This window comes from Arachis ipaensis, chromosome B09, assembly GCF_000816755.2.
Source record: "Arachis ipaensis cultivar K30076 chromosome B09, Araip1.1, whole genome shotgun sequence".
Lineage (NCBI taxonomy): Eukaryota > Viridiplantae > Streptophyta > Magnoliopsida > Fabales > Fabaceae > Arachis > Arachis ipaensis.
This window is the reverse complement of record NC_029793.2, coordinates 129,670,952-129,684,759: the sequence shown is the minus strand read 5'-3', so window position 1 is coordinate 129,684,759 and position 13,808 is coordinate 129,670,952. Positions and strand designations below refer to the sequence as shown.

General features: G+C 39.4%; 1 protein-coding gene across 1 annotated transcript; it reads right to left on the bottom strand.

Annotated features, from left to right (window-relative positions):
* On the bottom strand, window positions 4,162-5,949 carry LOC107615969. The gene is made up of 4 exons (XM_016317980.1): window positions 5,574-5,949; window positions 4,697-5,286; window positions 4,305-4,637; window positions 4,162-4,188 (listed from the first exon to the last, which is right to left on the bottom strand). Exons 1-4 carry the CDS (start codon window positions 5,947-5,949, stop codon window positions 4,162-4,164), a joined length of 1,326 nt encoding a protein of 441 aa, XP_016173466.1.

Sequence of the window (13,808 nt, the reverse complement as noted above, 5' to 3'; positions counted from 1 at the left end):
ATAGTCCTGGATACTGGAAAGGAAGAGGATGAATCCATCATCCTAGGAAGACCTTTCCTGGCCACAGCAAGAGCTGTGATTGATGTTGATAGAGGTGAACTAGTCCTTCAATGGAATGAGGACTCCCTTGTGTTTAAAACTCAAGGATCTCTCTCTGCAACCATGGAGAGGAAGCATGAAAAGCTTCTCTCAAAGCAGAGTCAACCCAAGCCCCCACAGTCAAACTCTAAGTTTGGTGTTGGGAGGCCACAACCAAACTCTAAGTTTGGTGTTGAACTCCCATATCCAAACTTTAAGTTTGGTGTTGGAGAGTTTCAACAATACTCTGAACATCTGTGAGGCTCCATGAGTGCCCACTGTCAAGCTATTGACATTAAAGAAGTGCTTGTTGGGAGGCAACCCAATTTCTATTTATCTAACTATATTTTTCTTGGTTATATGTCTTTATAGGTTCATGATCATGTGGAGTCACAAAATAAATATAAAAATTGAAAACAGAATCAAAAACAGCAGAAGAAAAATCACACCCTGGAGGAAGCATCTGCCTGGCGTTCAACGCCAGAACAGAGCATGGTTCTGGCGCTGAACGCCCAAAATGGGCAGCATCCTGGCGGTGAACGCCCAGAACAAGCATGGTTCTGGCGTTCAACGCCAGAAATGGCAACAAATGGAAGTTGAACACCCAAAATGGGCACCAACCTGGCGCTGAACGCCCAGAGTTGTGTGCAAGGGCATTTTACATGCCTAAATTGGTGCAGGGATGTAAATGCCTTGACACCTCAGGATCTGTGGACCCCACAGGATCATCTCAGGATCTGTGGACCCCACAGGATCCCCACCTACCTCATCATCTCTCTTTTCATTCATGATCATCCCTTCTGTTTTCCATTTACCACTCACATCCATACACACACTACCTTCAAAATTCAACATCTCTCTCCCACCCAATCCCACCCATATGGCCGAATACACACACCCATCCATCTCCTCCATATCTTCTTCTTCTTCTTCTATTCTTTCTTCTTTTGCTCGAGGGCGAGCAACATTCTAAGTTTGGTGTGGTAAAAGCATAGCTTTTTTGTTTTTTCCATAACCATTGATGGCACCTAAAGCCAGAGAAACCTCTAGAAAGAGAAAAGGGAAGACAAAAGCTTTCATCAAGGGTCTATAGCTCAGTGGTAGAACATTTAACTGCAAATCAAGAGATCCCTGAGATACCTCAGGGGATACATTTTCTCCCACACAATTATTGGAAGCAACTAAGGGTGGAACATCAAGAGCACTCCATCATGCTCCATAAAATAAGAAAAGATCAAAAAGCAATGAGGGAGGAGCAACAAAGACAAGGAAGAGACATAGAAGAGCTCAAGGACATCATTGGTTCCTCAAGAAGGAAACGCACCCATCACTAAGGTGGACTCATTCCTTGTTCCTACTCGGATAGAGTGAGATGCCAAAACTATTCAAGAGGCAAAAAGCTATAAGTCCCGCTCATATGATTGAAGCTATGTTTCATTGATAGTTTGGAATTTATAGTATATTTTCTTCTTTATATCCTTATTGATTTTCAGTTGCTTGGGGACAAGCAACAATTTAAGTTTGGTGTTGTGATGAGCGGATAATTTATACGCTTTTTGACATTGTTTTTAGTATGTTTTTAGTAGGATCTAGTTACTTTTAGGGATGTTTTCATTAGTTTTTATGTTAAATTCACATTTCTGGACTTTACTATGAGTTTGTGTGTTTTTCTGTGATTTCAGGTATTTTCTGGCTGAAATTGAGGGACTTGAGCAGAAATCAGATTCAGAGGTTGAAGAAGGACTGCTAATGCTGTTGGATTCTGACCTCCCTGCACTCAAAGTGGATTTTCTGGAGCTACAGAACTTAAAATTGCGCGCTTTTAATTGCGTTGGAAAGTAGACATCCAGGGCTTTCCAGAAATATATAATAGTCCATACTTTGGCCAAGAATAGACGACGTAAACTGGCGTTCAACGCCAGCTTCCTACCCAAACCTGGCGTCCAGCGCTAGAAAAGGAGCCAAAACCAGAGTTGAACGCCCAAACTGGCACAAAAGTTGGCGTTCAACTTCAAGAAGGACCTCTACACGTGCAACACTCAAAGCTCAGCCCAAGCACACACCAAGTGGGCCCCGGAAGTGGATTTATGCATCAATTACTTACTTTTGTAAACCCTAGTAGCTAGTTTATTATAAATAGGACCTTTTACTATTGTATTAGGTATCCTGGATTGTATTTTGATCCTGTGATCTCGTTTTGGGGGCTGGCCATCTCGGCCATGCCTGGACCTTTCACTTATGTATTTTTAACGGTAGAGTTTCTGCACTCCATAGATTAAGGTGTAGAGCTCTGCTGTTCCTCAAAGATTAATGCAAAGTACTACTGTTTTCTATTCAATTCATCTTATTTCGCTTCTAAGATATTCATTCGCTCTTCAACCTGAATGTGATGAACGTGACAATCATCATCATTCCCTATGAACGCGTGCCTGACAACCACTTCCGTTCTACCTTCGACTGAATGAGTATCTCTTAGATCTCTTAATTAGAATCTTCGTGGTATAAGCTAGAATGATGGCGGCATTCAAGAGAATCCAGAAAGTCTAAACCTTGTCTGTGGTATTCTGATTAGGATTCAATGATTGAATGACTGTGACGAGCTTCAAACTTGCGATTGCCGGGCGTAGTGACAGACGCAAAAGGATAGTAAATCCTATTCCAGCATGATCGAGAACCGACAGATGAATAGCCGTGCCGTGACAAGGTGCGTTGACCATTTTCACTGAGAGGATATGATGAAATCATTGACAAGGGTGATGCCTCCAGACTATTAGCCGTGCCGTGACAGGGCATTTGGATCATTTTCCCGAGAGAAGACCGAAAGTAGCCATTGACAATGGTGATGCATTACATAAAGCCAGCCATGGAAAGGAGTAAGACTGATTGGATGAAGATAACAGGAAAGCAGAGGTTCAGAGGAATGAAAGCATCTCTATTCGCTTGTCTGAAATTCTCACCAATGATTTACATAAGTATCTCTATCCCTATTTTATTAATTATTTTCGAAAACCACATTACTATTTTATATCCGCCTAACTGAGATTTACAAGGTGACCATAGCTTGCTTCATACCAACAATCTCTATGGGATTCGACCCTTACTCACGTAAGGTATTACTTGGACGACGGAGGTGGTTGTCAGGCATGCGTTCATGGGTGAGAATGATGATGAGTGTCACGGATCATCACCTTCCTTAAGTTGAAGAACAAGTGTATATCTTAGATAAGAAATAGGCTTGAGTTGAATAGAAAAATAATAGTACTTTGCATTAATTCATGAGAAACAGCAGAGCTCCACACCTTAATCTATGGTGTGTAGAAACTCTACCGTTGAAAATACATAAGTGATAGTGGTCCAGGCATGGCCGAATGGCCAGCCCCCATAAAGGTCTAAGATAGCATATAACTGATCAAAGATGATCCGAAGATGTAAATACAATAATAAAAAGTCCTATTTATACTAAACTAGTTACTAGGGTTTACATAAATGAGTAAATGATGCAGAAATCCACTTCCGGGGCCCACTTGGTGTGTGCTTGGGCTGAGCATTGAGCTTTACACGTGTAGAGGCTTCTCTTGGAGTTGAACGCCAGTTTGTAACCTATTTCTGGCGTTTAACTCCACTTTGCAACCTGTTTCTGGCGTTTAACTCCAGAATAGGGCAGGAAGCTGGCGTTGAACGCCAGTTTACATCGTCTAAACTCGGGCAAAGTATGGACTATTATATATTGCTGGAAAGCCCTGGATGTCTACTTTTCTAACGCAATTAAGAGCGCACCCTTTGGACTTCTATAGCTCCAGAAAATCCATTTTGAGTGTAGGGAGGTCAGAATCCAACAGCATCTGCAGTCCTTCTTCAACCTCTGAATCTGATTTTTGCTCAAGTCCCTCAATTTCAGCCAGAAAATACATGCATTTTATCTATACTTTTAATATTATATATATAATCAAGGCAGATCACGAGCTAATGAGCTGAGCTTATCCAAGCTCAAGCTCGGCTTACCAGCTCACGAGTTCAGCTTATCGAGCTATTAATGAGTCGAGCTCGAGCTAGCTCATGAGCTGGCTTGACTCACTTCCAGCCCTAATTGTTGTTCTGTCTTCGAACACCCTACACAGAAATTTGTTTCAAGATAATACAACTCATTACTAATTCTAAAAGTATAACACAAATTAAATCCACAGCGACCAGCTTTGTATAAAAAAACATGCTTTACCCATATTTACAATGAGTTTCTGCAAGTACGGTGAGTTGAATCTTCGTAAGAAGTTTGATGCGATATGCCTCACACAGAAAGGATGAAATGCCCTCGGAGGACTCCACGAATCGTTACATCTAGCCATCGCTGCGCTAATAGAGTCGTGCCAATCAGAAATAATACCTACACCATCCCTCCTGACGACATTCCTCCGTAGATTATTTTGGAAAAAATACCATACATCGGCAGTCTTTCCTTCAACAATGGCAAAAGCAAGTGGCACAATATTTTTGTTTCCATCTTGAGACACAACAACCAATAGAGCTCCTTTGTATTTACCATACAGATGTGTGCCATCAACCTGCACGAATGGTTTACAGTGTCGGATTTCTCTAATGCATGGATGGAACTCCAAAATACTCGATGCATTATTTTGATGCCTTCCTCCACTTCAGATCCATGATATGCTGGTGTAGTATCTTGCTGAACCATGGATCCTGGGTTCTGAGCACACATTGCCATACACCATGCAGGAAAAGACTCATAAGAAACTTTCCAACTACCAAACATTTTTGCAATTGACTTTTGTTTTGCCAACCAAGCTTTGCGATAACTTATAGTATAGTTGAACTTCGATTGAACATCTGCAATGACGAGTCGGGCCTTCAAGGATGGGTCGACTTCAACTAGAGGCCTGATAGCATCCGCAATTGTGTCTGAATCCAATTTTGAATGGTCTTGAGAAATCATTCCCATAGTACACATATGACTTTCATTGTATCGCCTAATTTTCCAACAACACTTTCGTTGAATCAAACTAGCCTGAATTAGCCAATCAGAACCTCTACCATACTGCAGGTACTTTGCATAAAACGTCAGAGGCTCAGACTCGTAGACCCTGTAATCGACCCCTTTAGAAAGGGTATACCTCCTAATTGCCATGACCATATCCTCCCTAGAACCAAATTCCATTCCAACAGCAAACTCACCATCTTGCACAAAGGGAATGCCTACAAATAAGGAATAACAATTTCAAAGTTCTATAAAACTACATCTCATAGCGTTTAACATCTTAACTCAAAATAAAATTAAAATATCACTGGTCTATAGGTAGTTTGTTTCATGAAGTTACCATATCAAGCAAAATAATGAAACTTATTTATTTTTTATTTTCGGTGCAAAATAACCTTACTATCAACTACTGTGGCAACATGCAAAATCTTGAAATAATCTGCCTTCTTTAAAAACAAAATTAAAATTTTACCAACATTCTTTACAAAATGATAAAGTCACATACTTGGATTTGCAAACTCAGCAAATTCTGGTGCGTGCATAGCGTCGAGGTCCAAAGCACGCATGAAAAATGGCACATCGAATGAATATCGGCTTGCGATCGTGTTTATTGAACCATGAACTTCCCTTTCAGGATGACTCTTGTTCCCTCCGTCGTTTCCTCCCAACATGTCATTGTTGGCTAAGAACTCTTCTTCACTATCACTATTGTTTTCTTTCCAGTCTATGTTGTCTTCTCCACTTAGCAACGATTCATCTGCTTCGTGGGTATTACCCAATTGCTCGAACTCAACATACAACTTCAGGATTGGCACATGAGCTTGATTCTGTCTATAAATCATTAACATTTCAAGCATAGTGGCTTCATCAATCGCATTCATCGATTGAAATTGTATCACACTACCGAAAAAAATACCGGTTGCTTGTATAAAATATTACTAATTTTTTTTGAAATATTTCTATGCATGTGTTGGCATAATCTATTTTTTCACTCTTCAAATGACAACGTGCAAGAAATAGTAAAAAAAAAATAGATTTCTACAAATAAATTTTACATCCTCAGTTGTATATGGTATAACTTCACCATCAAAATATACAAGTAAACTTACATTAGCTTCCATTAATCTTACAACAAAAACTAAAAAGAACTGTTACACACAGCAAACATTTTGAAAAAAGGGGTAGAAATGAAAATTTTGTTAAAAGTCGAATGAAAGTGAGTCTGAATATGAAGAGAAGAGTGAAAGTGAATTCATTTGCAAACCTTGTTAACTCTTTTCACTACAAGAAAGTTTTAGAATAGCAACCGATTTTAGTGACCGAAAAAATTGGTTGCTAATAGTGACTGATTTAGCAACTGATATAGGATTTCAAGGACCAAAAAAATTTTGGTCACTAAATTACAATCAGTGACCGATTTTAGTAACCAAAGAAATTGGTCACTAATAGCGACAGATAACATTTTTATACGAGCAACATAAAATTAGTTGCTAAAATCAGTCACTATTTTTTAACTTAGCGACCAAATTAGCAACCGAAATGAGGAAGTAACGCTTGGGACTATTGGTCATAAAATCGGTCACTATTTTTTAATTTAGCGACCGATTTTGCAACCAATAGAGAAATAAACTGAAAAAGGTTGGTCCCTAACTTGGTCACAAAACCGGTGGTCACTAAATTGGTTGCTAATAGTTAAGATGGCGACCGATTTAGCAACCAACTATAAATACTAGTTTAAAACGATTGGTCACTAAATTGGTCACTATTTTTTAACTTAGCGACCGATTTAGCGACGGCTTTATAATAACGTTATCACTAATCGGTCGCTAAATCGGTCACTAATTTAAAATAGTTACTGAATTACTCTACCCCTCAGTAACCCAAACTCAACCTCCCCAATCACCATTCTCACTTTCTCAAATGGTTACTGAGCTACACTTCTCCCCCTCCACCACGGATTTGACTACAGCTGGAAGTACGCACAACACAACACCCTCTCCATTCGCGACGTCGTCGTCTTTTGAGTTTGCAGCTCCATTCGCATCGTCGTTTTCTTAGTTAGCGCTGTTGTCATCTTCTAAGTTTGTAGCACTTGCGTCGTCGTCTGAGCTCACAGCATGATGCGTGAGCATCTTATACCCTTTTTCTAGTTGTTTTTACATTTTTTTAGTTATATTTCAATTACTTTTACTTGATTTTTGTGCAAAATTCATCTTTGGATTCTACTTTGAGTTTTTCTTGTGTTTTTTTTGTTTTAGGTGAAATTCGGAGCAGTTTGAAGAAGCCTGGAGCAAGAAACGAAAATGTTGTCAGCTCCCCCCGGGCATTGAATGCCCAACCAGCAGGGGGCATGAGGTCAGAGATGTGCTTCACTTCTGGGCGTTTAACGCCCAATCCTGGTGTTGAATGCCATCTTACTGTCCATTTCACACAACAATTGGGCCTCCAAGTGGATTGATGAGCAGATATTTTATACGCTTTTTGGCATCATTTTCATATAGTTTTTATTATGTTTTGTTTAAGTTTTATTATATTTTCATAGGTTTTAGTGAAAAATTCATATTTTTGGATGCTACTTTGAGTTGTTGTGTTTTATAATGATTTCAGGTATTTTCTGGCTAAAATTGAGGAGTTTTGGCAAAGTCTGGTTCAGAGACAGAGAAAGGACTGCAGATGCTGTCAGATTCTGACCTCCATGCACTTGAAAGAGCATTTTTGGAGCTATAAAAGTCTTAATGGCGCGCTCTCAATGACAATGGAAATCTAACATCCAGGGCTTTTCAGAAATATATAATAGTTTATACTTTGTTTTGGAAATGAAGGCCCAAAACTAGTGTTCAACGCCAGCCACCACCCCCATTCCTGGCGTCCAATGCCCAAAAGGGAGCAGCTGGCGTCCAACGCCCATTCAGGAGTCCAAGACTGGCATTCAATGCCCAAGAATGGTGATAGGACGTGGAGACACCCTTAGCTCATCCCAAACACTCACCAAGTGGGCCCGGAAAGTGGATTTTCGCACTACAAGACTAGTTTATCTTATTTTTGTAATTCTTAGTAATTAGACTAGTATATATAGGAGAAGATCACCCATGTTTAAGATCTTCTACCTTAGCTCTTGGCCACTCTAATTGTTTTACATTACTTTTTTGTAAGCTATGAGCAACTAGACCTCCTAGGTTAAGGTTAGGAGCTCTGCTGATTCTTATGGATTAATAATATCACTATTCTATTTCAATCTATGCTTGATTCTATTCTAAGATGTATCTTCATTCTTCATCCTAATGGATTGGGAGTGTAACTTGATCGTCATCCCTATTCACATGGGTTCTTGCGAGTCCTTGACGGGATAGTATTGAACCACAAGCTTGATTATACATATCTTAGACGGTTAATCTACGACTTCGTTGGGGACTTCTCGAGACATCAGTTCAGCCGAGTTATGGGGCGATTAGGGCCTTTGTGGTATAGGCTAGAATCCAAGGAGTAGAGTTCTCTGATCCAGAAGATCGGATCTTGTCTGTGGTGCTTTGAGTAGGATCACCAAGGGAATGGACTGCTAGAGCTTCACCCTCGTTCAGACAAGATGACCGCTGACCCGACGTTTGATCTGAAGCAGAGGAGATTAATGACCGCTGACCCGGCGTTAGTCATATACTGCCTCCATGGAATGAATCAATCAGAAGTTGGAGTAGATGGTGAGAAAAGTTGATCCAGAAGGAAGAAGCATCTCCGAAGCCTCAATCGTTCTCCTACCATTGATTTCATATCTATCTAGTAACGTTTTATTTATTTGTTTTATTTTGTGTATTTTTCGTGACAAACTATATTTTCTATCTGCCTGACTAAGATCTGCATGATAGCCATTGCTTGATCAAACCAACAATCTCCGTGGGATCGACCCTCAATCACTTGAGGTATTACTTGGACGACCCGATGCACTTGTCGGTCTATCTGTGCGAATATTGCGGAGCCAGTTTCACGCACCATGGATTTTAGCACTTATTAGTCTTATCTTATTTTATCTTTGTAATTTTTAATTTAAAATAATATCTTTTAGGTTTATAATTTATTATTAGGTTAGTATTTAAGGAGAAGATCACTTAGGTTTTAGTGATCTTCCTCCTCCTGCACTTTTGAGAACCCTGTTTTCTTTGTAAGTTATGAGCAACTAAACCTCTTGGTTAAGGTTAGGAGCTCTGTTTATTTTTATGGATTAATATTATTACCTTTCTATTTTAATATATTTGTTTGATTCAATTCTAAGGTGTGACTCGTTCTTAATGTAATGAAACTGGGTGGAACGGAAGTATGACCCTTTTTCTACATGAGTTTTGGTGATACTCTAACCCAGGTCACCTGAACTACAGCTTGAGAACACACCTCCTAGACGGTTAATCCACAACTTATTGGGGACATGGGAACATCTGTTCAGCCGGGATCTGGGGTGATTAGGGCCTTTGTGGTATAAACTAATTTTCTGAACTTCACCCTCTAATTCGAATTGAATGACCATGGAAGTGGCGTTTGATGAGGATCAGAGGAGATTAAATTGCTAAGGAATTAGGGTTTAATCACTTACAGTTTATCATAGAATGAATCATTCATTGTTAAAATAGTTTGTAAGAAGTTTTAATCCGGAAAGATAAACATCTCTGAGACCTTAACTGTTTTCTTATATTGATTTTACACCAAACCTTTGATTGCTTTCTTTATTATCTTGTTTTATGTGCTTTCAACAATAACTTTCTTTACTGTTCGCCTGACTAAGCCCAATAAGATAACTACTGCTTGCTCAATCCGACAATCCTCGTGGGATCGACATTCACTCACCTGAGGTATTACTTGGATGACCTGGTGCAGTTGCCGGTAAAGTTGTGCGAGTTCTAATTTTGCACACCAAGTTTTTGGCGCCATTGCTGGGGATTCTTCGTGATTGACAACTACCGGTTGTCTTGTTGCTTAGATTAGGTATTTTTATTAGTTTTTGTTTAATTATATTTCTTTTGATTTTTGAAATCTTTTTTATTTATTTTTCTTAATTTTAGATTGTTATCTTATTTATCTCTCTCTTAATTTCGAATTTTTTTCTTTTGTTTTGGCTATCTTATTTTTATTTGATTTAAAATTTTAAGTTTGGTGTCCCTTTAGTGATTTTCTCTTTTTGGTTTAATCAATTTTCTTTTTAATTTTTGAAACATATCTTGTTTATTGTTCTTATTTATCTTCTCCTTGATTTTCGAACTTTGTGTTAGTTATTTTATTTAAATTCAAATTTTAAGTTTGGTGTTTCTTTAGTTTTTCTTTCCTTATTTCTTTTCGAATTTCAAAATTAAAAAAAAAAACTTTTCTTTTTAATTTTAAAAAATTTTAGGTTAATTCTTGCATTCTTGTTTCGAATTTTTTATGTTAATTGCTTACTTTATCTTATTTTATTTCTTTTAGGATATCTCACTGGGAGTCCTCTATACTTTGACATAGAGACTCCTACCTTTTTTTTCTTTGTTTCTTGTTGTTTATGAGTAGGAACAGGGACAAGGAACCCCTTCTTGATTTTGATCCTGAACCTAAGAGGACCTTAAGGCGGTGTTTGCAACAAACCCAAGCTTACAGAGCTGAAGAGAATCTCACGAAATCTTTTGAGAAGGGAGCTAAAGAGACCACTATGGCAGCTAACAATCCAAATACTAGAGAGGAAGCAAGGAAGGTGCTTGGCTCATATACTACACCTACATCTGACTTCTATGGGCGTATTATATCTGTACCTGCCATTGGTGCCAATAATTTTGAGCTCAAGCCTCAACTGGTCACTCTGGTACAACAGAACTGTCAGTTTTATGGATTCCCATAGGAGGACCCCAATAAGTTCATATCTGATTTCCTGCAGATCTGCGATACGGTCAAGATGAATGGAGTGAACCCTGAGGTTTATAAGCTAATGCTCTTTCTTTTTGCTGTAATGGACAGAGCAAAGCTATAGCTGGATTCTCAGCACAAAGAGAGCCTGGACACATAGAACAAGATGGTCACTGGATTTCTAACCAAGTTCTTTCCACCCCAGAAGCTGAGTAAGCTTAGAGTGGAAGTCCAAACCTTCAAACAGAAAGAGGGAGAGTCCCTCTATGAGGCCTAGGAGAGATACAAGCAGTTGATCAGGAGATGCCCTCCCGACATGATCTCAGATTGGACCATGCTAGAGATCTTTTATGATGGCCTCTCTGAGATGGCCAAAATATCACTGGATCACTCTGCAGGTGGTTCACTACACATGAAGAAAATGCCTGAGGAGGCAAACGAGCTTATTGAGATGGTTGCCAACAACCAGTACATGTACACTTCTGAGAGGAATCCTGTGAACATTGGGACAACTCAAAAGAGAGGAGTCATGGAAGTGGACATACTAGATGCCATTTCGGTGCAGAACAAGCTCATGTCCCAACAGATTAACATGATCTCTCAGCACTTGACTGGGATGCAGGTTTTAGCTGTCAACACACAAGATGCATCCTATGATATGATTGGGGGTTATACTCAAGGGGACACTGGTGACAATACTCAGATCACCATGGAGAAAGTAAATTACATGGGAAATTCCTCCAAAAATCCCAATAATGATCCCTATGCAAACACCTTTAATCAGGGATGGAGGAATCACCCTAACTTTGGGTGGAGAGATCAGCAAGGACCGCAGCAAGGCTTCAACAATTAGGGTGGAACCAATCAAAATAGATTCAACAGCAAACAGTTCTAACCCTCTCAGTAGGAGATTGAGATGCCTCAGTAAAAACTCTCTGACTTAGCCAGAGTAGTTTCTAACCTCTCCATGACTACTCATAGCTTTATACAAGAGACTCGATCTTGAATTCAGAATTTAGAGGTACAAGTGGGTTAGTTGAGTAGCAGGATACCTGAGAGACCTCCCAATACTCTTCCTAGTAATACAGAGGTAAACCCAAGGGAAGAGTGCAAGGCTCTCACTATGGACAAGGAGGCCGAACCCAAGGAAGAGCAAGCTGCTGAGGATTTGAAAGAGAACAAGGCTCAAGAAGATACTAGGAGTGCACCAATACACACCCCTATGGAGATGAAGGAGCCTGAAGCATAACACCCCCCTGAACTTGCAAGAGGAGACCAAGGATGAGCAAATTGCTCAGTTCTTGGCAGTCTTCAAGAAGTTACAAGTTAATATTCCTTTTTCTGAGGTGTTGGAGAAGAAACCCCTCTATATGGCCTATCTGAAAAATGCAATTTTTGAGAAGGAGGCCCTGAGGGGAGATGAAACTATGGTGCTAACTAAGGAGTGCAGTGCATTAGTGTAAAAAAAAAAAAAGCTACCTCAGAAAATGCCAGATCCTAAAAGCTTCCTGATTCCCTGCACTATAGGGACCATTACATTTGAGAATGCATTATACAACCTTGAATCAAGCATAAATCTGATGCCTCTATCCGTGATAAAGAAGCTAGGGACCCAAGAGGTGCAGCCCACAAGGATATCACTGGAGATGGTAGACAAGTCCCTGAAGCGGGTATTTGGAATAGTGGAGAACGTCCCTGTAAAGGTTGAAGACTTTTACCTCCCTGTAAACTTCGTGATATTTAACACTGGAGAGGACAAGAATGACTCCATCATCCTAGAAAGGCCATTCATAGCTACTGCGAAGGCCTTGATTGATTCTGAGAGAGGAGAGTTGGTTCTGAGGTTATGGGAGGACCTTATAATGTTTAAGATGACCAACCCTCACTCTCTCTCAAATAAAGGAGGTACTACAATACAACACTTAGTGTTTCAACCTTCTCTCTTAGTGCAAAGACATACAGAACCCCCTGACATCAAACCTAAGTTTGGTGTTGGGCATTCACTACCAACTATTGAGGAAGGATGCACCAAGAAAAGAGTATCCAAAGGCTAGAGGAACAAGAAGATTCTCACTGAAGACTTATCACCTGGCATGAGAGTTGTCTTCACAAGAAGTCCAGTCATATCACACACTGTGAACCAGATCCTGTCTCTGGAGCATGTTGAACTTATTCATGAGAGCACAGGAAGGAAGTTCACCATGAGGGGTGAAGATCTAAGCCCCTATGAACCTCCGTAAAAGGAGCTGTTCGTCAAGCTAATGATGGTAAAGAAGTGCTTGTTGGGAGGCAACCTAACCATACGTATCATATAGTTTACTTTTATTTTATTTTATGCTATTTTAGTTTATTTGTGTTTGATTTCATATCATTTTATTTTCCATTGATTTTCATAGTTTCTCTCATTTTTTTAACGTTGGTGATCATGTGTAGCACTTAAAACAAAAACAGAAAAGCTGTAACACCTCGTTACCCTAAGCCTTACCTCTAGCCGTAAAGCAAAGAATAACAAAGTGCCACGACAGTGCTAAGGCTGATAATATATACTATATGTCCAAGAATTTATATAACTAGAAGCCCCCTCAAAGTCGCATAAAGCGAAATTACAATATGCGAAATGTTCGTACACGATACTAAACGTGTAGGTACGAACAAAACATGACATAACACATATAAAACCTTGTAGATAGCTCCAAAATAGACAAGGTAGTACTTAAATTAAACAAGACATATGACGACTGCACATCATGTTGTGTTTTCCAATACTTTTTCATATTAAATTCCAATCAATCATGCTTAATTATTAACTGCTTTTATGGTTAAATCATAGATTACTTTCATCTCTTTGATTTGATTTATGTTGCAGAAAATGAAAGTAAAAAAGCAC